Source organism: Hipposideros armiger, unplaced genomic scaffold (assembly GCF_001890085.2).
Source record: "Hipposideros armiger isolate ML-2016 unplaced genomic scaffold, ASM189008v1 scaffold_21, whole genome shotgun sequence".
Classification (NCBI taxonomy): Eukaryota; Metazoa; Chordata; class Mammalia; order Chiroptera; family Hipposideridae; genus Hipposideros; species Hipposideros armiger.
In genome coordinates, this window is record NW_017731371.1 from 6,084,538 (window position 1) to 6,111,670 (window position 27,133).

At 37.5% G+C, this 27,133-nt stretch overlaps 1 protein-coding gene across 1 annotated transcript in view; it reads right to left on the bottom strand.

Annotated features, from left to right (window-relative positions):
* Positions 1 to 27,133, bottom strand: part of FBN2 (fibrillin 2) — a 280,792-nt gene that overhangs the window by 154,554 nt on the left and 99,105 nt on the right. Inside the window, exon 7 of the mRNA XM_019635313.1 lies at positions 15,834 to 15,959. Within this exon, the coding sequence (XP_019490858.1) occupies positions 15,834 to 15,959 (126 nt within the window). The remainder of the gene's footprint in view (positions 1 to 15,833; positions 15,960 to 27,133) is intronic.

Consider the following 27,133-nt stretch of genomic DNA (forward strand, 5'->3'; position numbering starts at 1 on the left):
TCTTTATTTAAAAATTTCATATTCTTCATTTGCATCAATATTTTCAGGAATAACATCTATGAACACATAGTTATGATGTACTAGTTATGTTTTTTTCCTTAAAACATTTTATTAAAATTATTGTAACTATTAAAATAAAACTTGTTTGTCCGTGATCCACCTAAAATCATCTAGCTAGTCACTAAGAAAATGTCTGCAGAATGAGGCAGAGGGGAGACAATTTGAATAAGGCAAGAACATTGATGATAGTGATAACCAGAACCACCGCCTACCTCTGTAACTGAGGTTGTGTTAGCACACACCCACGCTCATTCATTCATGGATTTATTGCTTATGGCTGCTTTTGTGCCAAGGTGGCAGAGTTGGATATTTGAAACAAAGAATGATTTCCATATCCTAAAATATTTATTATCTGGCCCTTTCCAGAAGAAGTTTGCCGACCCTTGATCTAGAATGGTTCTGCACTTAAGAGTGCCTCACAAGTGTCTTGAGGAGTTTGCTTCAACCTAAAGAAACAAAACTGGAAATCATAGCATTATGTACTAATAATAGGTCAGGATGTCATTTGGGAAACCATCCTCAAAATGGTGGCCTACTCCCTGCAACACAGGAATGGAAAATGAAGGTAACCTATTAAGTTTTAGGTTAAACTAAAAGGCAAAAGGATATAGTACGTTTACAATCCTCTCTATTACCAGGTTTTGATTTGTAAATTAACTATCATATACTAATGATTTTGCTGGGTAAGAGGTATCCTTAAAACAGATAACAAAATGAAAAGCTGTTTACTTCATGTGACAGAACCAGTATGATATTCTACCACAAATGGGAGAAGGGAAATTTGGATTTATAGACACATAGTCCTGATAGCATTTCTAAGAATTTGGAAGATGAAACCGATAGCTGAAGAATATGCTTATGCTTCCGATTAGCATCAGCAATAGGCAGTTAAATCAAACCACACTAATTTAATATAATGGCATATAACTGTAGGTAAATATTGCCCAAATTGTCTTCTGCCACTCATCAGAACTTAGCCATGCTGGAAAATGCAAGCCTGTAACTCAGCCCTGCATTTGTCTTATGTATGCTTCTAGACTGGGACAAATATATACCTCAGAGAGATTTCACGCCTAAACTGAATAAGACATGTTAACATGTAAAATATGAAACCACAGCCCATTGGGAAAACCAAAGCACACATGAGAAAACACAGTAACTTATCTAATAGCTATATGATGACATTAAAAGAAACTTACTCATACTATAACTACATTTATTTACTTGTTTGTTTATTCTTCATTTTGTGTCCTTGAAATAAGCACTACTTAAAATAGCTGTCTTCTGAAAGTAAGTAAAATGACAGCTACTTGGAGAAACAATTTACCTGACTTTGACCAATAGAGCAGGTGACTACAGTTAAAATTTTCAAAATCATTCACATTATCTTAAAATATAATTAATTGTACTAAAATCTAGCACAGGAAAAGTACAGATGAGAAACATTTTACACTGAAATATGAAAGGATTACATTAAGGAAAAGACAGAGTCCTAGCTTGGGACTAAGAAAGAAAGATAGTTCAAGCATTTCAGAGCTTTGTTTATTTATATCTTTACTAAATGGAAGCATCTAAAATAAATTAGCAGCCCGTAAAAATCTTCACCACCCTTCATGCATTTTTCAATGCCTGGGTTGTGAGTGAAGTACTTATGTCAGTAAGTGACAACACTCGTAAGAAATGCAGTCCTGGATCAGGTATTATTATATTTCAAGTTCTGTTATATTTTTACTTGACTACAGCAGGATATTTCTTTAGAGTAGACTAATTTCCTTCAGGCACCAAGCCACGGTAATTTGTGAGACAGCTTTGCTTCTCTCTCTCTCTCTCTCTCTCTCTCTCTCTCTCTCTCTCTCTCTCTCTCTCTCTCTCTCTCTCTCTCTCTNTCTCTCTCTCTCTCTCTCTCTCTCTCTCTCTCTCTCTATCTCTCTCTCTCTGTCTGTCAATAGAAGCTAAAGATATATATTGAGAATGTAAAACTAGCATTTTATTTTGGTCTGCACTATTGCTTTTTCCTTTCTACTATGAAACAGAAATTATTTAGTAAGTAAAATGAAGAAATAAGGAGGTCTATTTCAGTTTGTACTTTTTTTCCTAATGGCAAAGTTCAAAAAGTTCATCTGATCCTTTCATTCCAAGGTAGAATAGATTTTTCTATCATTAACACACACCTAATTTTATGTCTCTGGGAAAGGTGTTTGGGGAGCTCTCAATTTTTCCAGTGATCTCCAGCAGAAACTAAACTGCAAGGATATTGGAAATTACTTTACCATGCTTTTTTTTGTATTTTAAAAAGGCTTTAAATATACAATGGCACAGGGGGAAAAACAACACTGGTTCCCACCATTTGGGAAAATTTCTCTGAATCCACTGAAATGCAATTTCCTGACCATTGTGTTAAGCTAAATAAATCAAGTCCTCTGGGTCTCAAATATCCATTTCTGTAATTTGGGTGGAACTGGGGCTGGGGGAGTTAAAACAGGCTGAGTCCAGTCAGGAATTAATGGATAATCTAAAACCGCAGTTCATGTTCCCTCATCATGATGACTGATTTGGGTCCATTTATTTCATTGTTTGTTAATACTTTCGTCAGACTAGGCAAATATATACTCTAGTAGGTCATTTTATTTTTAAAGATCAAAAGAGCTACTTTATAGGAAACTACACAAAAAACCATAATCGAAACGTTACCTTAAGATCTCAAATCACATGGTTTATTGAATCTTTTACAGTTAATGTCTGTGCTATCCCTGCCTTCTTGAAAGTGCCAGATGCTTTCTTTATCTTATAAAATACTCATAAAAAACTTAGGCAGAAAAGGTCATTATTATCTCTATTTTAAAGATGATGGCATTACATTTGCGACAACATGGATGGATTTTGAGGTTATCATGCTAAGCGACAGAAGTCAGACAGAGAAAGTCAAGAACCATATGGCTTCACTCACATGTGGGATATAAAACTGAAAGCAACAAAGAACAAGTCAAACAAACAAAAGTTCATAGACACAGACAACAGTTTAGTAGTTACCAGAGGGTAAGGGGGCAGGAAGATGGTCGATGAGTGTAAACGGGGTCAAATATATGGTGATGGAAGGAGAACTGACTCTAGGTGGTGAGCACACAATGTGATATATAGATGATGTGTTACAGAAATGTACACTTGAAACCTATATAATTTTACTAACCATTGTCACCCCCAATAAATTAATTTTTAAAAGAACTGAACATTTAAAAAAACAAAAGATGAAGGCATTAATTTGCTTGAGATTACAGTTCCCATGTAGAGCTGCTGGGGCACAGTCCCTGACGTTTGGGTCCGAAATCTTGGACTATTGGCTACTGTGCTCTCTTCTCTCTCCACATATATTTTCTGAATTATACTTAACACTTAAATTGTCATTTCTCTCTATAATTTTCCTCTTGTTATTGGAATAAAAACTTTAAAAAATAAATTTGTTATAAAAGAAAGTTAAAATGTGATTTGAATATTCCTAATTTTGATTCACAACCTGGATCACATGCTAAAGAATCTCTTTTTGTTAAATGATTTGCTTTTGTAATAGGTATGATTCAGACTTCATGTTCGGAATGATGATGTTACCCACTGTGCCTCAAATAAAGAACTATATGTGCAACTTTCCATGTAAACCATTTTGTTTAGGTTGAAATTAAGAGAATGATGTCACTTCAGTAACTCCCTATGGAACACTGCTATTAGTTGACTAAGTCTGGCAAGGTATTGCCCCAGTTACTTGACATACGTGTTTTAATAGTGGAAGTCATTTGTAAGAAAAAACTAAGAGTTTAGATTGGCAACTTCTGAGAAATATGCTAGCAGATGGTATGTGCGAATCTGCCTCAAATGTCAACCCTGGGCTGCTGTCTGGCTGTCCCTATCACTCTTCCCCACTGCTCTCACTTTCTTGGACGTGACGTATCCATTCATGAGACACACAGGGGGCTTCTAAAAGTCAAGCCTGAAAACCCCATTGCTAGCCTGGCATATGCCCCTTCCAATGGTTTATAAAAACATAAGTAGTTCATATTTCCAATTTAGATTTTAATTCTTAATACATATGCTCCAAATTTCTAAGCTACTCAATGCTCTGCCTCCAAACATAAAAGCATCATGAATGCTTTTAGCTTTTCCCTGTTGAGTATGGTGTCAGCTGTGTTTGTCATATGTGGCCTTCATTATGTTGAGGTATGTTTCCTCTATTCCCGTTTTGCTGCGAGTTTTTATCATTAATTGATGCTGGATTTTGTCAAATGCATTTTCTGCATCTATTAATATGATCACATGACTTTGTCTTTTATTTTATGTGGTATATCACGTTAATTAATTTGCAGATATTGAATCAACCTTGCATACCAGGAATGAATCCCACTTGATCGTGGTGTATGATCTTTCCAATGTACTCCTGATTTTGGTTTGCTAGTATTTTGTTGAGGATTTTTGCATCTATGTTCATCAGGGATATCAGCCCATAATTTTCTTTTTTTGTAATGTCTTTGTATGATTTTGGAATCAGGGTGATGGTGGCCTCGAAAATTAAGCTTGGGAACTTTCCCCCCTCTTGCATTTTTTGGAATAGTTTGAGAAGGATGGGTGTTAATTCTTCTTTGACTGTTTCGTAAAATTCACCTGTGAAACACCTGGTTCAGGACTTTTTTGTTTGTTGGGAGTTTCTTGATTACTGATTTGATTTCATTAGCAGTGATTTATATGTTCAGATTTTCTGTTCCTTCTTGATAGAGCCTTGGAAGATTGTATGTTTCTAGGAATTTATCCTTTTCTTCCAGATGGTCCAAATTGTTGGCATATGATTGTTCATTCTATTTTCTCATAATCCTTTGTATTTCTGTGGTGTCAGATGTCCCTTATCCTCTTTAAATTCTGATTTTACTTATTTGGGCCCTCTCTTTTTTATCAATTTTATTTACCATTTCAAAAAATGAGCTCTCAGTTTCATTGATCTTTTGTATTGTTTTTTAAGACTCTACTTCATTTATTTCCACTCTGATCTTTATTATTTCCTTCCTTCTACTCACTTTGGGATTTGTTTGCTGTTCTTTTTCTACTTCCTTTAAGTATAAGGTTAGATTGCTTATTTGAGATTTATTTCTTGAGGTAGGCCTGTATTGCTATCAATTTCCCTCTTAGGATTGCTTTTTCTGCATCCCATAGATTTGGGGTCGTTGTGTTTTCATTTTCATTTGTCTCAAAGCATCTTTTGATTTCTTCCTTGATCTTGTTGTTAACACATTAATCTCAGTAGCATGTTATTTAGCCTCCATGTGTTTGTGTGTTTTTTTAGTTTTTTCTTGTAATTCATTTCTAGTTTCATACCATTGTGGTCAGAGAAGAAGCTTGGTATGATTTCAACCTTCTTAAACTTATTAAGACTTGTTTTCTGACCTAACAGGTCATCTATCTTGGAAAAAGTTCCATGTGCACTTGAAAAGAATGTATATTCTGCTGCTTTGGGGTGAAATGCTTTTAAAGTATCAATAAAATCCATTTATCTAGTGTGCCATTTAAGACCGCTGTTTCCTTGTTGATTTTCTTTCTAGAGGATCTGCCCGTTGGTGTCAATCAGGTGTTAACGTCCCCTACTATGATTGTATTACTATCGATCTCTCTCTCTATGTTGGTCAATATTTGCTTTATATGTGTAGGTGCTTCTATGTTGGGTGCATAAAAGTTTACAAGTGTTATATCCTCTTGTTGGATTGATCCCTTTATCATTATGTGATGTTCCTCTTTGTCTCCTAGAGCTTTTGTTTTAAAATCGATTTTGTCTGATATAACTATTGCTACTCCAGCTTCTTTTTCATTTCTATTCACATGAAATATCTTTTCCATCCCTTTACTTGCAGTCTGTGTGTGTCTTTTTATATGAAGTGGGTCTTTTATAGACAGCATATGGATATGTCTTGTTTTCTTATTCATTCAGATATCCTATGTCTTTTGATCGGAGCATTTAATCTATTTACATTTAAAGTGATTATTGATAGATACATAGCTATTGCCATTTTATTATTATTTTTTTTTTCTTTTTCCTCCCTTCTTAAAGAAACCTCTTTAACATTTCCTGTAATACTGGTTTGGTGATGATGAACTCCTTTGGCTTTTTCTTGTCTGGTAAACTTTTTCTCTCTCCTTCAATTTTAAAAGATAGCCTTGCTGGGTAGAGTACTGTGATTGTAGGTCCCTGCTTTTCACAACTTTGAATATTTCGTGCCCATCTCTTATTGCCTGCAAAGTTTCTATTGAGAAACCAACTGACAATCTAATGAGAACTCCCTTGTAAGTAACGAGTTGTCTTTCTCTTGCTACTTTTAAGATTCTCTTTTGGTCTTTAACCTTCGTTATTTCAATTATAATGTGGGCCTTATAATTGGTGTGGGCCTGTTTGGGTTCATCTTGTTAGGGACTCTGTGCTTCCTGGGCTTGTACAACTATTTCCTTCGCCAGATAAGCGAAGTTTTCAGTCATTATTTCTTCAAATAGATTCTCAATCCCATACTCCTTCTCTTCTCTTTCTGGTACCCCTCTGATGCAAATGTTATTATGCTTCATGTTATCCCAGAGATCCCTTAAAATATCTTCATTTTTTAGAATTCTTTTTTTTTTTTTTTTTTGCTGTTATGATTGTTTTCTGATACTTTGTCTTCCAAATCGCTCTGATTCAATCCACTGCTTTCTCTAGTCTGGTGGTGATTCCTTCTAATGCATTCTTCATTTCAGTAATTGTATTCTTCACTTCTGACTTTTTCTTTTTTATGATTTATATGTCCTTTTTCATGCTTGCTATCTCTTTGTTGAAGTTCTTTAAGCATCCTTGTAACCAGTGTTTTGAGCCCTGTCTCTGGTTAGTTGCTTGCCTCCATTTTGTTTAGTTTTTTTTCTGGAGTTTTCTCCTGTTCTTTCATTTGGGACATCTTTGTTTCCCCATTTTTTCTGTCTATGTTTGTTTGAACATATTAGGTAGATCTGCTCTGTTTCCTAGTCTTGGTCAGGTGGCCTTATGTAGTTGGTGCCCTGTGGGGCCAGGGCACAGTCTCCCTGGTCATCTATGCTAGGTAATCCAGGAATATCCCTTGTGTGGGTTCTGTGTGCCCTCTTGTCATAGTTGAGCCTTGATTGTTGTCTGCATGTCAGTACGAGGTACTGACCCTCAGGCTGACTGGCTGTGCGTTCTGGCCATATCCAGAGCTTATGGACTGCTGTGCAGGAGGCTTAACCCATAGAGCAGGATTCGCCCCAATGGGCTCTGGTGCCTGTTGAGACCAACATTTGGGTGTGCTGTTTTTGTAGTTAATTGGGTGGTGCTCTGCTGTGGTCTCATGCCGACCTCCATGTATGTCGGTTCTGTGGCCTTTGGTGCAGATCCATGTTAGCCACTGCCTGTGCATGGCTGGGGACTACACGGTAAGAGCTACAAAGCAATCTGTGGTTGGTTGTTGCCTGTGCTGGACTTGGAGGCGTGTTGGAGAGGCCACACTGAGAACTGAGGATGGCTGCGACCAGTACTGGGCATGGGTATTTCTGCAAAACACCTTGCCGATCCCTGTTGCTGCCTTACAGCTCCCATAAAGCTCAGCCACTGATAGAGCCTTGTGCGTTACAAGACTTGGGTGAGGCGGGGTCTCAGGGAATCACCAGGATGAAATGAGTGGTGTTCACCAGGTTAATGTAGATTCTTCTTTGGTCTCAGGTCTGAGCTTGGAGCTACTCTGCAAAAGTTTCAAGAGCATATTGAGGCCAGTCACCACATACCTAGGGCCTGTGGACCCCAGAAAGTTGTCCAAAAAAAGGGCAATGCAGGTCTGGGCCAGCTGCTTGCGAGAAAGTACTTCCGGCATTGGGCGAGTTGGGTAGGGTGGTGTCCTAGGGAGACACCAGGGTGCAGCTCACCAGGCTAATTCAGGTTCAGGTTTGGCTGTGTGCTGGAGGGCTCTACACAGGAAAGATGGCACCTGCTTGCCAGCTACACTGGAGGAAGATTTTACACAGGGAAAATGGTAACTGCCCCGCCAGGCCCTGCCTTAAAGCCACACAACTCAGTTCTCCCCCTGTATGTCTCTGATGCTTCTAGAGTCACTGTTCCTCTGCCAGAGCCTAGGGTGAGTAACCTGCGAGCGAATGAGTCTGTGTGCAGACCCTTTAAGCAGATGTCTGAGTTTCCCACAGACTTTCATCCCACTCGGTCAGTCAGAATCCCACTGTTTTACAAAGCCATATGTTGTTGGGGTTCCTCTTCCTGGCACCAGTACTCCAGATTGGGGATCCCAGTGTAGGACTGGGGTACCTTGCTCCTCCAGGGGGGAACCTCCACAGCTGAAATATTCCTCCTGATTTTCAACCACCAAATGCAGGTGTGGGACTGGCCTGTTCCACGTCTCTGCCCCTCCTACCAGTCTCGATGTGGCTTCTTATTTATATCCTTAGTTATAAAACTTCTGTTCAGCTAGGCTTCAGATGGTTCTCTAGGTTGCTTGTTCTATAATTTAGTTGTATTTTAATATAATCACTGGAGGAGGCAAGCACAGTGTTTATCTACACCACGATCTTGCATCCTTACCTGGACATTTTCTTACTAATTTGGAGAATTTCTTTATGTATTAGAAACATTTGTTTTTGTGTTATGAATTGTAAATGTTTTCCAACTTTATCATTTGTGTTTTATTCTTTCTTGTAGTTGTTCCTTCCCTTTTATTGCCATCCAATTTATTATTTTTTTTAATGTAACTGAAATCACCAGTCTATACTTCCAGAGTTTTCCGGTGAAGTAGCAAAGAGATAGTTTTTTCAGCTCTATGCCTATATGAGTTCCCATGATTATTTTATTGTTGATATTTATATCTTTAATTTCTTTAAGATTTATCTTGGTGTAAGATGTGATGTATGAATACAAAATTTATCTTTTTCAAATGCTATCCAGTCATCTCAACATCTTTCCCTGCATACTCTGTCTTTTCCCCTATTGATTTAAATGCTATATATTTGGGTTGTTCTACAATAATTTCTATTGTGTTCCATTGGGCTGTCTGTTTACATACTAGTACCATCATAATTTAAATATGGTAGCCTTTTAACATGTTTTAGTATCTAGAAGAGCTAGTCCTTTACTCTTATTTAAAAAGAAAATTATTTCTTATCTTTTCATAGGAATGGTAAAACATACTATTTTGCTATTCCACAACTATTTCTTTAGACCTCTGTTATTGACTCCCTTCTACGAATAAAGATAGAATTAGTTCAGCTCCACTTATCCTTATAGACCTGCAATTTCAATTCCACAGTCATAATGAATGGATTATTTTAGCACAGAGGTACAAAATGAATATTCATTTTAGTAAACAGGAAATACAGCAAAAATCTATTGACCGAATACATGAACCATAAGGGCAGTAGAACGTATGTTAAGAGAGAAAGGTTACATTTTTCAAGAATTAGCCCTTGGGGGCTAACCTCCCCAAAGGCTCCATGGAAACCAGCTATATGTGAGTGCTTAAACTGGTCAATCCAGGTAGAGTGCTGGGCTGGAGTCAGCGAAGTGACACGTTATATACATCCATAGTCACAAGACTTGGACCCCTGAACCCTGAAGACACAAAGGAAACGTTCCTCTACTCAAGAAGGCTGAGGTGAAGAAACAGGGCTAGAAGTCAAGGTTCCATATTTTTTCAGCCTTTATCATATCAGAGACTGGAGACAATGCCTTTTCTAATCAAGCAAACTTTACAGTCAGTGCCAGGATCACTAAAATGGGACTAATTCTGGCCTTGCTGGATCACAGGGCACGACTGCAATAAGCAGAGAGAGAACTGTGCTCCTGTTGCTGCTGCTGTCACCATGAGTTTCCGCCTGTAAATTTAGTCTGTGGGCTGGGGGTGTGCTGCCACATTATCCAGCCTTGTTTGTTCAGCAGCTCTGGTTAATGGTGAAAGCTCTGGAGTGAATCTAGCAGGTTGAAATCCTGGCTCTGTGGTTTCCTACCCATGTAATATCAAGAAATGTATGCATCCTCTCTGTGCCTCAATCTCTTCCTCTGTAAAGTAGGTTAATGATAGTAACCATTCTCATAGCAATGTGTGATGATTAAATAAGAAAATCCATGTAAAATAATTTACCTATCATCTAGAACAGGGGTCGGCAAACTGTGACTCGCAAGCCTCTGAAGTAAAATTGAAAATGAAAATAAAATAAAACTATCATAGTTTCATTTATAAAATATTTAAAGGATATTATTCACATAATGGTGATTATGTAAAAATATATTTATGGCTCTCAAATAATTTTTAAATTGTTGTGAGGGACAGGATTAGCTCTCTCAGGTGTCGGCAAACTTTTGAGATGGAACGTACCCAAAGAGCCGCATGTAGCTCGCAAGTCGCAGTTTGCTGACCCCTGCTCTAGAATGTATTAAATGATCCATAAATATTAGCTTTCATTAATGTTATTTTGGTGCATATAATCTGCTGGCAGAATCAGGCAAGAAAAAGAATTAAAATACAATGTAAAAAGTTCTGTGATGGAGGAATAACTTATTTGTTATGTATAAGTAGGGTTGGGTTTAGCAGCCTGAGCTTTCCTATTTAAGCAGGAGGAAATTCATATTTTAACTACAATGTTATATATTTCTTTTTAAAAAAATTTAAAAAATAATAGTTTTGTGGTTTTTAAACTGATGACCTAAAAAGTTTTCTCTCTTTCCAATATCTCTGTGCCTGAACCTCAATTTTAATATGTAGTTTTCCTTTTGGGAAATACTCAATGAATTTATTTATTATTTATTTTAAAGTCAATACACTATTGGTAATATGAATAAAAGCAAGTACTTTTTAGTTTAGTACAGAGGTTTATTTTCCATGGTTTATAAAAGCAGAGTTGGAAGCAGCTAACGATACTGTTCCAACAAGTTTCATGAGTTTCATGTGTGTAAGTAAACATATTTGTTGTCACAAATCTCAAACAACTAAATGCTGTGGTAATGGAACAAAGCTGAAGACTCTTCAGAATAAACCGCAAACAACTATTTGACCTATAAAGAGCTATTGAAGGGAAACTTTCCAATACAGTGATGCTATTTTCCTGCCTTCCACTTAAGCCAGGAAAGAATAACTAGCTCAAGGAATGTTAAAGAAGGTATAGTCTGGAAGGGGGGATCACACAAGGACATCTGGCACCTACTTGTGCTTTATCCAAGTGGACTGAAATTCAAAATAACATCTTGTATTATAAAAAATAAAGAAAAATTCTGGAAAGTCTTCTGATACATCATTTCATATTACATTAATGTGTTCTGCTTCCCTTCTTCATTTAAATTAAACAAATATTTAGATGAATGAATCTTTGAATAGAGCAAGTAACTGAAACAACCTTCTCTTTGGATGTGAATAGTTTACTCCACCAAAGAATCATTTTGCCCACTGGATGACAGAATTAGGAAATCTGTAGCCAAACTGGCCCAGGAGAAATAAGACATGACTTCAGTAGGCATAGAGGTTCTCTTGAATCTGGGATCCTGAGTGAAGGGGGAAAATAACTGATTCTCCTTTAGAAACACACACACACACACACACACACACACANACACACACACACACACACACGTACATCCCTTTCTGCTTTGGGCTCAGACTTACAGCTTAGACAGACATCTATATCTGAACGTGAGAAAAAAGAATCCCATAAAAGAATCCACCTGACCAATAAAATGCCTATGCTTCAAACATTAAATTATGAGATGAATGCTGCCCCTATCATTTTTTCTTCTCTTTAGTATAAACTTTCTATGTTTAAACTTAAATTTTCAGCAAAACAAGTCTTTTAGGATAATATTTTAGTTAAGAAGACATCCCATAGTACAAGCAGCTCTTTCTTTTAAGTAGAGAGCAAAGGTACCTAACCTCAGAAGCATTACCTGCAGAGGAACAAGGAGGAACAACAAAGTGGGACAATGATGCAAAGATCTAAAACTGCCAGCCTGCGTTTAATGTTTATGTTCTTGATCAATGAATGGCAGCCAGAGCAAAATAAAATTAAGAAAATGAAAAATAGTCAAATGCAGGAAAAATTCCCAGGATGAAACTCATTGGCGTCTTTCCAAATACAATTTTAACTCTGGCCCTAAATTGAACCTTCTTTTTGGACACATTCAACCCAAGTCAAAGAAATTAACTTACTATACACCCTATTCCCAATTAATCAACACCTATATTTTTGGAGTCTACGAAATATCATAAACAATTCCAGGCTCTGGGAGACAGCCATAAATAAGGCAGAGTTTTTGTCCTCAAGGATCTTACTCAAGTGAGATGGTAAACAAACACAAAAATATCAGTAACACAATTTTTAATTTTAATAAGCTAACCCTGCAGTTCCTTATTAATATTACAACCATTCCCTCAGTCACTCAGATCCAAAACAATGGAGTGGCCTTTCTTATTTCTGAACAGAATGAGTAAATTAAAGACAGAAAAAAATTCTCTAGAGAATTTCATCACTGTATGAACAGAAATATGATACATGCTATAATAGAAATAGGAAGAGCATCATTTAAAAATCTTCCAATACTACTACATTTCATATTCACATTGTAATCTACATAAAAACTAAAATATCTTACCTTTGACAGCTGGTCAAAAGTTAATGTTATGGTTGTGTTTTTATTTGAGGCAAACACTAAATTTATGTCGACATTTTTACACTGACACTATATAAACGATACATAAACTGACTATAATTCAAAACCTGTCACTGAGTAATGCAATAGTTTAGTCTTTCCAGATATATTATGCTACTACTTACATTAAATAATTTTATATAAGAAAATGTCACTTTATCTTTTACATAGAACAATACTCCCCAAAGAAAATTGATAATAGTCGTTTTTAAGACATATCCAAATAAATATGACTTCCACACAAAGTAAAGGCTTCATAAAACCTTTAGTTTTCAAATTCTAATCACCACTTCTTCCAATTCTGCTATTCCCCAGCAACCCCAAATATTAAATCACATAATTTTTTCTGGGCAATACTTAAATGGATTTGGCTGCCTGGGCAGGAAGTAAGGAAAGAGATGACTGGATTCAGGGTTCTGGGTGGTGCCTACATTACATCAATAGCCCCCTTTCCTAAAGAACATAGACAAGTGCAAATACAGAGTCGCACTGTCTTTCTCCAAACTCTGTCTTGGCTCTATATGTTGTTTTGATGAAATGTGATGTAGAAAAGGCTCATTCTATTTTCAACTAAGAAGAAATACATTGTTTGTTGATTAATGGAAATGTCACAACCACTTTAATCAGTAAGTGGCTGTGCCTTCTCACCTATAATCAAACACTGTCTTTGTTCCTAAGTCTACCACCCTTGAATCTAGTTTGGATATTATTCCAGAAGTAAAAAGTGAAGGGGGGTGGCAAAAGGTTGAGTGATAGAATCAACCCCCAAAGAAAGAAGTCAGGAGAGAAAACAGAAAAAGTAGCCAAGATACAGCAGCCTCACAACCACCCTTTCTGCGGATCTCTGACTCCCTCGTTCAAGTCCTATGCTAACTCAGATCATTTTCCCATCTCCCAAGTATTTTTCTTAACCTTTCCAATAAAGGCTGGCTTTGATGATCAACATCGTACTTAGGTAGCATAAACTATGTGGACATTCTTTTTTTGTTTTTCGTATTGTATTCATTTATATTATTATTTTTCAATTCTTAAACTTAGAAGATTTTGTTTTTGTTTTATTAAAGATTTTATTGGGGAGTTGGGGGAGGGGAACAGACAAGTTGCTGTCCTTTTGTTCTTCAATCTAGTTGTGGAGGACATCGCTTCACTGGCCCGTGTTGGTATTATCACTGCGTATTATCTTCCCAGGTGAGGCAGTCGCTGGCCGGCCACTGGACGGTGCTCATGGCAGCTCACGAAAGCTCATGCCAGCTGCCAGCCAGCCCCACTGCAGCCTACGCCGTCGCCAGCGACTCACGGCAGCCCAGCTCCAGGTCGAGCTGTTGTTCACCATCTTAGCTGTACAGGGTGCAGCGTGACTGGCCCTCATGTGGGATCCAAACCAGGCCCCTGCTGCTCAGAGCTTGTGTCCCAAGCCAACTCCTAACCAATGCGCCACTCGGCCGGCCCAAAAGATTCTGTTTTTCTTAATTAAAGTTTATTGGGGTGAACACACAATGTGCTATATAGATATGTATTACAGAATTATACACCTGAAACGTGGACATTCATGCTAACAGAGAGAGAATTTATTTGGTCTTTAAAATAATTTACCACATTTTATTACTTTCTCTTTCAGGGAGCATGAAATTAAGTTGTAATAATGTAAAATGTATAAAACTATAAAGATTATTTTGGAGCTGACTGTAAATGAATTGAGGCAAATAGGAAATACAGGATGATATGTACATGTCCCATAGGTTCATGGGGTTATGATTTTTGGCGTTAAAACAATAGCACGTGCACCCATACTCCACCTGCTGTGTAATAAAATAGTTCATATTCCTGTTTGTCTTCTATAATTATACTCCAGATTTTACATTTCCTATTGTTGTCTTCTACAGAGAGGAACACAATTTTTTATAACCAAGCAACAAAAAATAACCCAAAATACTGCCTATTGAAAAGGAAAATAACAAAAGACTTAGTTAAAGACACCAGAAGATGAGTTTAGTTATTGAAGATAAGTGGGTCTAAATAAACTTGTGATGATTTTTTTTCACAGGAAGCAATTATAATACATGTTTGGTACGTTTAGCCTAGTGAACTAAGAAAATGCTCCCAGTTAAGATCATAATATGCATATGGATTAAACTCAGAGTTACTGAACTTCCCATATATGTACATTTATCCACCTCAGTTAAACTAGAATGGCAAAAACAAATATCTAGGATAATTTTTTAAAAAACCTTTAGTAGATGGGAATGCTTACGTTACAAAATAAATGAGAACAGATATATTCTATTGTCTTTAGAAAGCTACCTTAGTTGAGATAAATTGATTTGGGTAATATAATAACAAAAAAGATAAACACTATACATCAATACTACCAGAACATCAGTATTCTAAATATCCATGTTCATTAAAGCTAGACACACTTACAAGCTTCTTGAATTTTATGATGAAGATTTTGATCACAGATAAATGTAACAAGTTAATTTATTTTATTTGAGGAATGCTGTTGGAATTTACATTTTAATATTATAATCCATAAAGTCACATTCCAGATCATTTATTAAAAAATATTTTTGAGTAAGCTATGATGTCACAAAATGCCTATTGTGGTAACTTCCAAATCCTTCCTGAGTCAATTATGTATGTATTTCAGTTTGGTGGCTAGTCAAGCAATATTCAATACAAAAATTAAAACATTTACTTTATAATATACAACAGAGTTCCAACTTCTAATGAATCATTTTACGCATGACACCATATTTCATTTAGGCTTTTCTTTACCCAATTTTAATCTTTCATATAATTTTGTAAGTGAAATAAAGAACTATTAAAGAAAACAATATAAATGGTTGGATTATTCCCATTCTCATTACAAAATAAAAACTGAGATAAACCAGATGCAAAATGCTCATTGGCTCTTCCCAAATCAAACCCATAAAATGCACAAACCAATACAAAACTACTCTAAGGTTATGACTCCACTTTCATATTAAAATAACTGTAACTGTGATTAAATTCCTCAAAATTCAAAATGGAGTCAGAGTCATCCATTAGACCTGTCTCTCAAAGTAGAGACACTCACCTTCACATTTCTGAGTAGTTTCACTCTGCTTGTGACCAGCAGGGCATTTGCATTCAAAAGAGCCCACGGTATTGATGCAGTTTCCTCCCTGACATATCCCAGGAATAGCCTGGCATTCATCAACATCTGCAAGAAGAAAGCATTTTGAACATAAATACCACTGATTTTGAGAAAACGTATATACGTATTTTTTTAATTTATAGAAAAAAATCAGTTCTCATAAGAATGGTATGAGATCAGTCAGGACTGCTTCGTATGCGTAAATTTTAATTTATGTAAATGTTACATATATGTTATAGCTCTCATTTTGTTTCTTAATTTTTTGTTTTGTTTAAAATCCGTTCATGTTGTTATGTGGACAACAATTGCTGCAGAACACTTCTGAGTGTCTTCACTGTCCTGGTGATGAGTATTCAGTATACCTCCAACTTCTCAACACCTCAGTGAATCATAAAATGAATGTCTCCACTATGGCTCTTTATGGAGTTGAGTGACAATGGACTTCTGAGAACTGAAAGAGACTCTTTATCCTCTTGCTGTAGACCCAGAGTAGAATGCTAGATCACAAGGTGTATACACACCCAATATGAATAAACACGCTGAATGGTCAGAATGCCTGCAGCAGTCTTTATACCACCAGCAATCTACACACCTACAAGTAGCCCCCACACCTCTACTGTCCATTAGGGTTCTTATTATTATTAGTTTCAGGTGTACAAAACAACATAGTGATTACACATTTATATACCTTACAAAGTAATAACCTCAATAAGTCTAGTACCCATCTGACAATGTACACAGTTATTATAATATTATTGACTATATTCGTTATGTAGTGCTATAGATCCCCATGAGTATTTTGTAAATTATAATTCACATTCAGTACTATTTTACATTAGTTTAAGGTGTACAGCGTAGTTGTTAGACATTTATATAATCTATAAAGTCATCCCCCTGATAAGTCCAGTACCTATCTGACACTATAGTGTTTACAATATTATTGACTATATTCCCCAACTGTATTTTACATCCCCATGATTCTTGTAACTCACAATTTGTACTTCTTAATCTCTTCACCTTTCTCATCCAGCCCTCAATCCCCCTCCCCAGTCTAGTAATCATCAGTTTGTTCTCAGTATCTATCTATGGGTCTGTTTCTGTTTTGTATAGTTTGTACTTTAGATTCCACATATCAGTGAGATCACATGGTATCTATCTTTCTCAGTCCCACTTATTTCACTTAGCATAATATCCTCTAGGTCCATCCATGTTGTCACATATGCTAAGATTTCATTCTTTTTTATGGAAGAGTAATACTGTATTGTATATGCGTACATGTATGACTATTTCTTCATCCAGTCATCTATTGATGGACATTTTGGTTGTTTCCATATCATAACTATTGTAAATAGCACTGCAGTGAATATAGGGGTGCATAAATCTTTTCAAATTAGAGTTTTGGGTTTCCTTGGATAAATACCCAAGAGTGTAATGGATGGGTCCTAAGGTAGTTTTATTTTTTTTATTTTTTGAGGAACCTCCATACTGTTTTCCATAGTGGCTGCACCAATTTGCAATCCCACCAACAGTGCACAAGGGTTCCCTTTTCTCCACATTCTTGCCAACACTTTCTGTCTGGTAATTTATTGATAATGGCCATTCCATTCTGACAGGTGTGAGATGATATCTCATTGTAGTTTTTATTTTTATTTGCATTTCTCTGATAATTATTGACATTGAGCATCTTTTCATATGTCTATTGGCCATCTGTATATCCTCTTTGGAGAAATGCTTATCCAGGTCCTCTACCCATTTGTTCATCAGATTGCTTGATTTAAAAAAAAAAAATTTTTGGTATTGTGTTGTATGAGTTTTTTATAAATTTTGGATATTTACCCCTTATCAGATGTATCATTAGTGAATATCTTCTCCCATTCAGTGGGATGTCTTTCCATTTTGTTGATAGTTTCTTTTGTTGTGTAAGAAGTTTTTAGTTTGATGTAGTCCCCTTTTTTTATTTTTCTTGTTTCCCTTGCCCGAGAAGATGTATCAGTAAAAATATTACTAAGGGTAATTAATGTCTGGGAGTTTACTGCCTATGTTCTCTTCTAGAAGTTTTATGGTTTGGGGTTTTACATTTAACTCTTTAATCCATTTTGAGTTTCTTCTTGTATATGGAGCATGAAGGTGGTCCAGTTTCATTTTTTTTTACATACAGAGGGTGCCAAAAAATGTACACACATTTTAAGAAAGGAAAAAACTGTATTAAAATTGTAATAATATACTCCGATAAGGAAAAATGAATACAAGTCTGTCTACACATTTTTTTTGGCACTTCCCGGCATGTCTGTCCATTTTTTCCAGCACCATTTACTGAATAGGCTGTCTACAGCCCAGTGTATATTCTAGCTTTCTTTGTCATAGATTAAATGACCATAGAGGCACAGATTTATTTCTGGGCTCTCTATTCTGTTCCACTGATTTGTGTGTCTGTTTTTATGCCAATATCATGCTGTTTTTATTACTATGGCCTTGTGTATAATTTGATATCAGGAAATGTGACACCTCTAGCTTTGTTCTTCTTTCTCAAGATTGCTGTAGCTATTCAGAATCTTTTATGTTTCCATATAAATTTTAGGATTATTTGTTCTACTTCTCTGAAAAATGCCACTGGTATTTTGATAAGAATTCCATTGAGTCTATAGATTATTTTGGGTAGTATGGACATTTTAATGATATTAAATTCTTCCTATCCACTGGCATGGTATATATTTCCATTTATTTGTATTTTCTTTAATTTCTCTCTTCAATGTCTTATAATTTTCTGAGTACAGATCTTTTACTTCCTTGGTTAAATTTATTCATATATATATTTATTTGATACAATTGCAAGTGGGATTGTCTTAATTTCTCTTTCTCTTTGCGACAGTTCATTACTGATGTATAAAAATACACTGATTTCTGAATATTAAGTTTGTATCCTGCTACTTTACTAAATTCATTTATCAGTTCTACTAGTTTTTTGGTGTAATCTTTGGGGTTCTCCATATATAGTATCATGTCATATGCAAATAATGAGAGTTTTACTTCTTTTCCAATTTGGATACCTTCTATTTTTTTTCTTGTCTGATCGCTATGGCTAGGACTTCCAGTACGATCTTGAATAAAACTGGTGAAAGTGTCTTGTTCCTGATCTTAAGGGGATGCTTTTAGCTTTTCCCCATTGACTATGATGTTAGCTGTGGGTACGTCATATATGGCCTTCATTATGTTGAGGTATGTTCTTTCTATTCCCACTTTGCTGAGAGGTTTTATTATAAATGGGTGCTAGATTTTGTCAAACACTTTTTTCTGCATCTACTGATATTATTATATAATTTCTACTTTTCATTTTGCTTATGTAGTGTATCCCATTGATTGATTTGTAGATATTGAACCAAACTTGTATACCAGGAATAAATCCCGTTTGATAGTGGTATATTCTTTTCATGTATTGCTGAATTCGGTTTGCTTATATTTTGTTGATGATTTTTGCATCTATGTTCATTAGGAATATTGGTCTATAAGTTTCTTTTTTTGTAATGTCTTTGTCTGGTTTTGGAATCAGGGTAATGGTGGCCTCGTAGAATGAGCTTCAGAGCTTCCCCTCCTCTTGAATTTGTTGGAATACTTTGAGAAGAACAGGTGTTCTTTTTTTAATGTTTAGTAAAATTCACCTGCAATTTGGTCCAGAACTTCGTTTGTTGGGAGCTTGTTGATTATTGATTCAATTTTATTAGTAGTAATTGGTCAGTTCAGATTTTCTGTTTCTTCTTGATTCAGCCTTGGAAGACTGTATGCTTCTAGGAATTTATCGATTTTTTCCCAGATTGTCCAACTTGTTGGTATGTAATTGCTCATATTTTCTTAAATTTTTTTATATTCCTGTGGTGTTGGTTGTGACGTCTCTCTCATTTCTGATTTTATTTATTTGGGTTTTGTTTTTCCTTGATAAGTCTGGTTAAAGGTTTATCAGTTTTGTTTATCACTTCAAAGAACCAGATCTTGGTTTCACTGACCTTTTGCATTGTATTTTTTAGCTTCTATTTCATTTATTTCCACTCTGAGTTTTATTATTTCCTTCCTTCTACTCACTTTGGGGTTTGTTTGCTGTTCTTTTTTCCAAGGCCCTTGGGTGTAAAGTTATATTGTTTATTTGAGAGTTTTCTTGTTTCTTTAGGTAGGCCTGCATTGCAATGAATTTCTCTTTTAGGACTGCTTTCACTGTATCCCACAGATTTTGGGTCATTGTGTTTTCATTTTCGTTTGTCTCAAGGTATCTTTTGATTTCTTCCTTGATTTCATTGTTGACCCATTTATTGTTTAGTAGCATGTTATTTAGCCTCCATGTGCTTGTATGTTTTTTTCCCTTGTAATTGACTTCTAGTTTCATACAATTGTGGTCACAGGAGATGTTTGATATGAGTTCAATCTTCTTAGATTTATTAAGACTGGTTTTGTGGCCGAACATTGTGGTCCAACTTGGAAAATTTTCCATGTACCCTTGAAAAGAATGTATATTTTGCTGCTTTGGAGTGAAATGTTTTAAAAATATCAATAAAATGCATCCGCTCTAGTGTGTCATTTAAGGCCTCTGTTTCCTTGTTGATTTTTTGTCTGTAGATCTGTCCATTGGTGTCAGTGAGGTTTAAAGTCCCCTACTATGATTGTGTTACTGTTAATCTCTGCCTTTTTGCCTGTCAATATTTCTTTTATATATTTGAGTCCTATGTTGGGTGCATAGATGTTTACTTGGGTTATATTTTCTTGTTGGACTGATCCCTTTATCATTATATCCCTTTTTGTCTCTTTTTATAGTCTTCATTTTAAAGTAAATTTTGTCTGGGTTAGCCGAGTGGCTCAGTTGGTTAAGAGCACGAGCTCTGAGCAACATTATCGCTGGTTCAATTCCCAATCCGTCAGTGAGCTGCTCCCGAGCTGAGCTGCCACTGAGCTGCCAACAGGTGGTAGGATGGCTCAGCTGGTGAGAGCACATGCTCCTAACAACAAAGTTGCCAGCTGCGCTATGCCCACCCGCAACTAAGACTGAACAGGGCACCTTGAGCTGAGTAGCCATTAGCTGCCAATAGGCAGCCAGATGGCAACTGGACTTGGAGCTGAGCTAGCTGCACCTTCCACAACTAAGACTGAAGAACAACAACTTGGCTGTTCCCCTTCCCCAATTCCCTAATAAAGCCTTAATAAAAAAATTAAACAAAAAAAAATTTTGTCTAATATAAGTATTGCTATTCCAGCTTTTTTTTTCTTTCCATTTGCATGAAATATATTTTTCCATCCCTTTACTTTCACTCTGTGTCTTTCCATCTGAGGTGGGTATTTTAGACAATATATGTATGGGTCTTATTTTCTAATCCATTCAACTACCCCATGTCTTTTGATTGGAGCATTTATTCTGTTTACATTTAAAGTGATTATTTATAGATACATAGTTATTCTCACTTTTTAATTCATCTTTATTTTCCTTTTTCACCCCTACTTCTTCTGCTTAAAGAAGTCCCTTTTAACATTTCTTGTAATACTGGTTTGGTGGCAATGAATCCCTTTAGCTTTTTCTTGTCTGGGAAGGTCTTTATGTCTCCTTCAATTTTAAATGATAGCCAGCAGAATAGATTAGTCTTGGTTGTAGGCCCTTGCATTTCATCAATTTGAATATTTCAAACCACTCGCTTCTAGCCTGCAAAATTTCCATTAAGAAATCAGCTGACAGTTTTATGGGAGCTCCCTAGTAGATAAGTAGTTGGCTTTCTCTTGCTGTTTTTAGGATTATCTCTTTGTCTTTAACCTTTGCAATTTTAATTATGTGTCTTGGTGTGGGCCTGTTTGGGTTCATCATGTTTGGGACTCTCTGCGCTTCCTAGGCTTGTATGTCTATTTCCTTCACCAGGTTATGGAAGTTTTCAGACATTATTTCTTTAAATAGGTTCCTGGTCCCTTGCTGCCTCTCTTCTTCTGGTACTCCTATAATGTGAATGTTGTCATGCTTGATGTTGTCCCAGGGGTCCCTTAGACTATCTTCATTTTTGTTTTTCTTTTTGTGGTTCTGATTGGGTGTTTTTTGCTATCTGGTCTTCTAAATCACTGATTCGATCCTCTGCTTCATTTAATCTGCTGTTGATTCCTTCTACAGTGTCCTTCATTTTGGTTATTGTAGTCTTTATTTCTGACTAGTTCTTGTTTATGGTTTCTATGTCCTTCTTTATGCTTACTATCTCTTTGTTGAAGTTCTCACTGAGCTCCTTAAGCATCCTATAACCAGTGTTTTCACCTCTGTCTCTCGTAGGTTGGTTGCCTCCATTTCATTTAGTTCTTTTTCTGGAGTTTTCTTCTCTTCTTTTACTTGGGACATGTTTCTTTGTTTCCTCATTTTGCCTGCCTCTCTGTATTTCCTCCTATGTATTAGGTAGATCTCCTATGTCTCTCAGTCTTTGCCAAGTGGCCTTATGTAGTTAGTATGTGTCCTGTGTGGCCCAGTGGAGCAGTCTCCCTGATCACCTGTGCTTGTATTCCAGTAGTGTCCCTTCTGTATGTCGTGTGTATTCTCCTGTTATATTTGGGCCTTAATTGCTTTTGGTGCATCAGTGGGTGGGACTGACTCTCAGGCTGACTGGCTACGAGAACTGGCTACTCCCACAGTGTATGAGCTTCTGTGTGGGGGTTGACCCCTCAGGGGGAATCTGTCCAAGTGGGCTTTTGTGCCTGTTAGGACCACCCTTTGGGTGTGTTGTTTCTGGTGCCTCTTGGGAGGGGATCCTGTGCAGGCCAATTTCAGCCTTAGCTGTAACAGCCTTGGGCTACCTGGTCCTAGCTACAAAGCTATATAAAACTGGTTTCTGCCTGTGTTGGGCCTGGAGGTATGTGGGGGTGGCCTCCCTGTGAACCGAAGTCAGCTGCCACTAGTATCGGGCTTGGGGCAGCTTAGCAAAAGGCCCAGGGTCACCCTAGTCCTGCTGCCACCTGTACACTTCCCGTGAGGCTCAGCTGCTGAAAGATCCTCCTTGGGTGTGCAGACCCGGCTAGTTTACCCAGCATTGAGAGTGCTCCCAGCGATATCACCTGAGTTGGATGGGGTGGGGTCCCAGGGAGTCACAGGGTATAGTGGATGGTTTCCACAAAGCTAATATAGATTCAGTCCTTGAGCCAGTGCTGAGCCTGTGGCCACAGTGCAAAATTCCCTGAGAAAACTATGGCCCGCCACTGTTTGCCTCAGGTCTGCAGATCTCCAAAAGCTGCCAAGAAAGGCTGCAGCCTGAGCTGTGGCTGACCACCAGCCATCAAAATTTTTCAAGGCTGCTGTGGCTGTCCACTGCTGTACAAGCCTCCAGCAGCTTGTGGGTGGGGCCAGCCACCCGGGAGCTGAGGGTGCCCACGTCAACACATGATATAACTATATCCTAATTTTCTTCGGCCTAATAATTGTAAAGAGATATTAATGATTCATTTTAGTTTTAATTTCTCTAAATATTAGTTACTATGCTTGTTAGCTTTTAGATTTCATCATCTGAAAGCTGTATGTTTATATCCCTTAAACATTGTTATATTGAATTTGTTGTATTCTTTTTAAAATTTAAAACCTTTTCCATTTTAGACATGGCAATTATTTTCCTCACCTTTATGCTATCTATTAATTTCATCCATTTAGGAACAGAAATCTTTAATATTGATTAAATGAAATTCAAGAAACTGTAATAAAGATTTTCAGACAATGAAAGCCAAGAATCTACAAGAAACATTAAAGGAAATTCTTCAGAAAAAATAAAAATGAGATGAAAATTACGGTACACACACATACACACACACACACACACACACGCACACACACACACACAGAGACATACACACAAAAAACAAAAACGAAAAGCACTGGAAAAAGTAAATATGTTGATAAATATAAAAGACATTTCTCATTTTAAAATAAACTTAAAGATAATTGGTTGTTGAAAATAACAGCAACAATAACAATAATATATTTTGGAGGCTATAAAATACATAGAAGTAAAAAGTACAACCACAACAGCATGGAGGATTGAAGGGGAAAATTGTTTTTACTATTGTAAAACAGATTTTAAGTGAAATAGCATAATATTATTTGAAAATAGACTGCAGCAACTTAAATATGTAAAGACAGACAAAATATAAACAAAGAGGTAAAGCTTATAATCCAATTGTGGAGATAAAATGGAATACTAAAATATACTCAATCTAATAGAGGCAGGCAAAGAGCAAAAGAGGAATAAAGAATAGGTGGGACAGACAAGAAATAGTAAAATATAGATTTAAGCCCAATAATATTGATAATTACATGAAATATGAATGATATAAACAATCCAATTAAAAATGCTGAGATCATCAAATTTTATTTAGAAAAGAAAGACCTAATGTTATATTTTCTACAAGAAACCCACTTTGACTAAGATAGCAAAAAAGTATCATCATGGGGCCGGCTGAGTGGTGCGTTGGTTGAGAGCTGGCTTGGGATGCCAGAGGGCCCCGGTTTGGATCCCACATATGAGGGCCAGTGGCACTGCCCTCTACAGCTAAGATGCTGAACGACAGCTCAGTCTGGAGCTGGGCTGCCTTGAGTCGCCGGCGACTGCGTAGGCTGCAGCCACTACTACAGTGGGTTGCCACAGGCTACCTTGTGTAGCCAGCAGCCAGCGTGAGCAGCCAGCAGCCGCAGTGAGCAGCGGTCCAAAAAAGCTGGGGACTGGTCTGTCTCGCCCGGGAAGAGTGCAATGATGGTACCAACTTGGGCCAGCGAAGCAACGTTCTCACAACTAGACTGAAGAGCAAAAGGACAGCAACTTGTCAGTTCCCCTTCCCACAATTCCCCAGTGCTGTTCCCATCTCCCAAATCCCCAATTTAAAAAAAAAAGTATCATCATGTACTCATTAATGAAAAGGAAGCTGGAGTGGCGATGTTAATATTATACAAAGTATTCATTAGAACAGGAAATATTGCCATGGATAAAGATGGATATTTCATAATGACAAAGGGCTCAATTTATTAAGAGGACATAATAATGTTAAAGGTGTATATGCATGGATTATAAACTGTTAAATATCCGGAACAAAAAGTGACAGAACTGAAGAGAGAAATAGATGAAACCACAGTTATAGTTGACAATTTTCACATTCCTTTCTTAGTAACTAATAGAATAAGTAGACTAATAGAATAAGTATGCTGAAAAACAGAAATGATAAATAGGATTTGAATTACTCATATACTTTCAATATACTTGTCCTGATTTACATTTATAGAACACTCCACCCAACTATAGCAGAAAACACATTATTTTTAATAGCACATGGAATATTTACCAAGACAGGCTGTATTCTGAGGGTATGTAAAAAGACACATTTAACATAAAAGGATTAAAATCATCCAAACTATTTTCTCTAAACACAATAGACTAGAAATTAATAATAAAAAATATCTGTGATATCCTCAAATATTTGAATTTAAACAATATACTTTGAAATGATCTATGGGTCAAAGAAAAAAATCACATAGAAAATTAGAACACATTTTCAAGTAAATGAAAATGAAAGCACAAGGTATCAAAATTTGTGGGACGCAGCTAAAGCGGTATGTGGAGCTAAACATGTAGCATTAAAATACTTATTTTATAAAAAGAGAAAAGTCTAGACGCTGTGTTGACTGCCTCACAGGATCACACAAAAATTACAAATAATTTATAAGATATTCAACCTCGGAAGTTACCTGGACACTAGATTAGCAGAACCTTTAAACGAAGGACTTAAAGAGGAGGCCACGTCGAGTCTGGTAGGAGGGATGGAGACGAGAGAAGGTGAACCCCATGAGGGACACCTCAGCGGTGGGGAAGATTCTCTGGTTGGGGGAGAGACCCTCCGGCCCCACACCGCGCTCACCAGCCCAGCGTTACTTTGCTGGGAAGAGGAGTTCTACGATAGCTAGAAGTAGAAAATAGTGAGGACTCTCTTTGCTCAACTCGGTGAGGCTGAGGGCAGCTAGAGAACCAGCGGAGCCGGCAAACCAACTCACTCGCTGGTGAGCACTCACCAGTTCCTGGTAGAGAGAGTTGCTTTGTGAATGGGGCCCAGGAGCCTGTGGGAAGGACTGAACTGAGTGCCTTTGGTGCGGGAGCTGGAGGTTTTGGGGACCACTGTTCTTCTGGTGTGGAGCTTGCACACGAGTAGTGCACAGGAGTGTGCCATTTTTTCACGGCTGAGCCCTCCCTCAGAGGCTCAGGTCTGGGACTGCATTGGTCTGCTGGAATTGATGCAGGAGTGCGTCTGCGCATGCGGCCTTGGATACCCACCCTCTGCACTGCTTGTGCTGCATAGCCAGGGAAATGCCTGGCAGGCGCGCTCCGACTCCAACAGACTGCTTATTGAGACCCGGAGGTGCGCGAGTTGCCTTAGGTCCCCGATTTCCGCACTGCACGTGCAGAGTTGCCTGGGTGGCGATTGGCTGTTGGGCTGCTCGGCCTATCTTTGAGCAGCTGATTGGGACAGGCTGAGACTGGAAGTTTTCCTGGGAGTGTTGGGCCATGAGCTATGTGCCTGCATGATTCAGCCGGGGCTTTCCTGGTGAGTTTGTGTGGGCTGGCTGCCGATGCAGGAGTGCATGCTGCTCCGACTTGGTGGGGGCCACTGACCACATCCTGTGGTGCCTTGGGGGCCTGTGCCACCCACCTAGAGTTGTGTTGCCAGGGGCACCCTGAGCCTCTGGTCCCTGGCCCCTACCTCTGCAGGCCACAGAAGGTTTTTTGCAACAGCAGACAGCCTGCAACAACCTGTAAGGATTTTTGGTGGTGAGCACGGTTCCAGAGCACACAGCAACTAATTGTGGGAAGCTTACTTCAAGTCTAGAGGGAGGGCGGCGCATGACGCACTGAGTCCTTCCCCACAACAGCTGTTGCTGAGTCGCCCAGAGTCTCCCTATTGCTGAGCAAGTGATCTGCAGATTAAAGTGGGCCAACAGCCACACACACACCCTTTTTTTCTTTTTCCTTTTTTTTCCCCTCTTCTTCCCTTTTTTCTTTTTCTTTCTTTCTTTTTTTTTCTTTCTAGGTAATCTAACACATCGAAGCAATCAGAGTGACAGCCAGAATGAAGAAACAAAGAAACATGTCCCAAGTAAAAGATCAGAAGAAACCTCTAGAAATGGAACTAAATGAAACAGAGGTATCCAACCTTTCAGAGACAGAGTTTAGAACACTGATGATAAGAATGTTTCAGGAACTTAGGGAGGACAT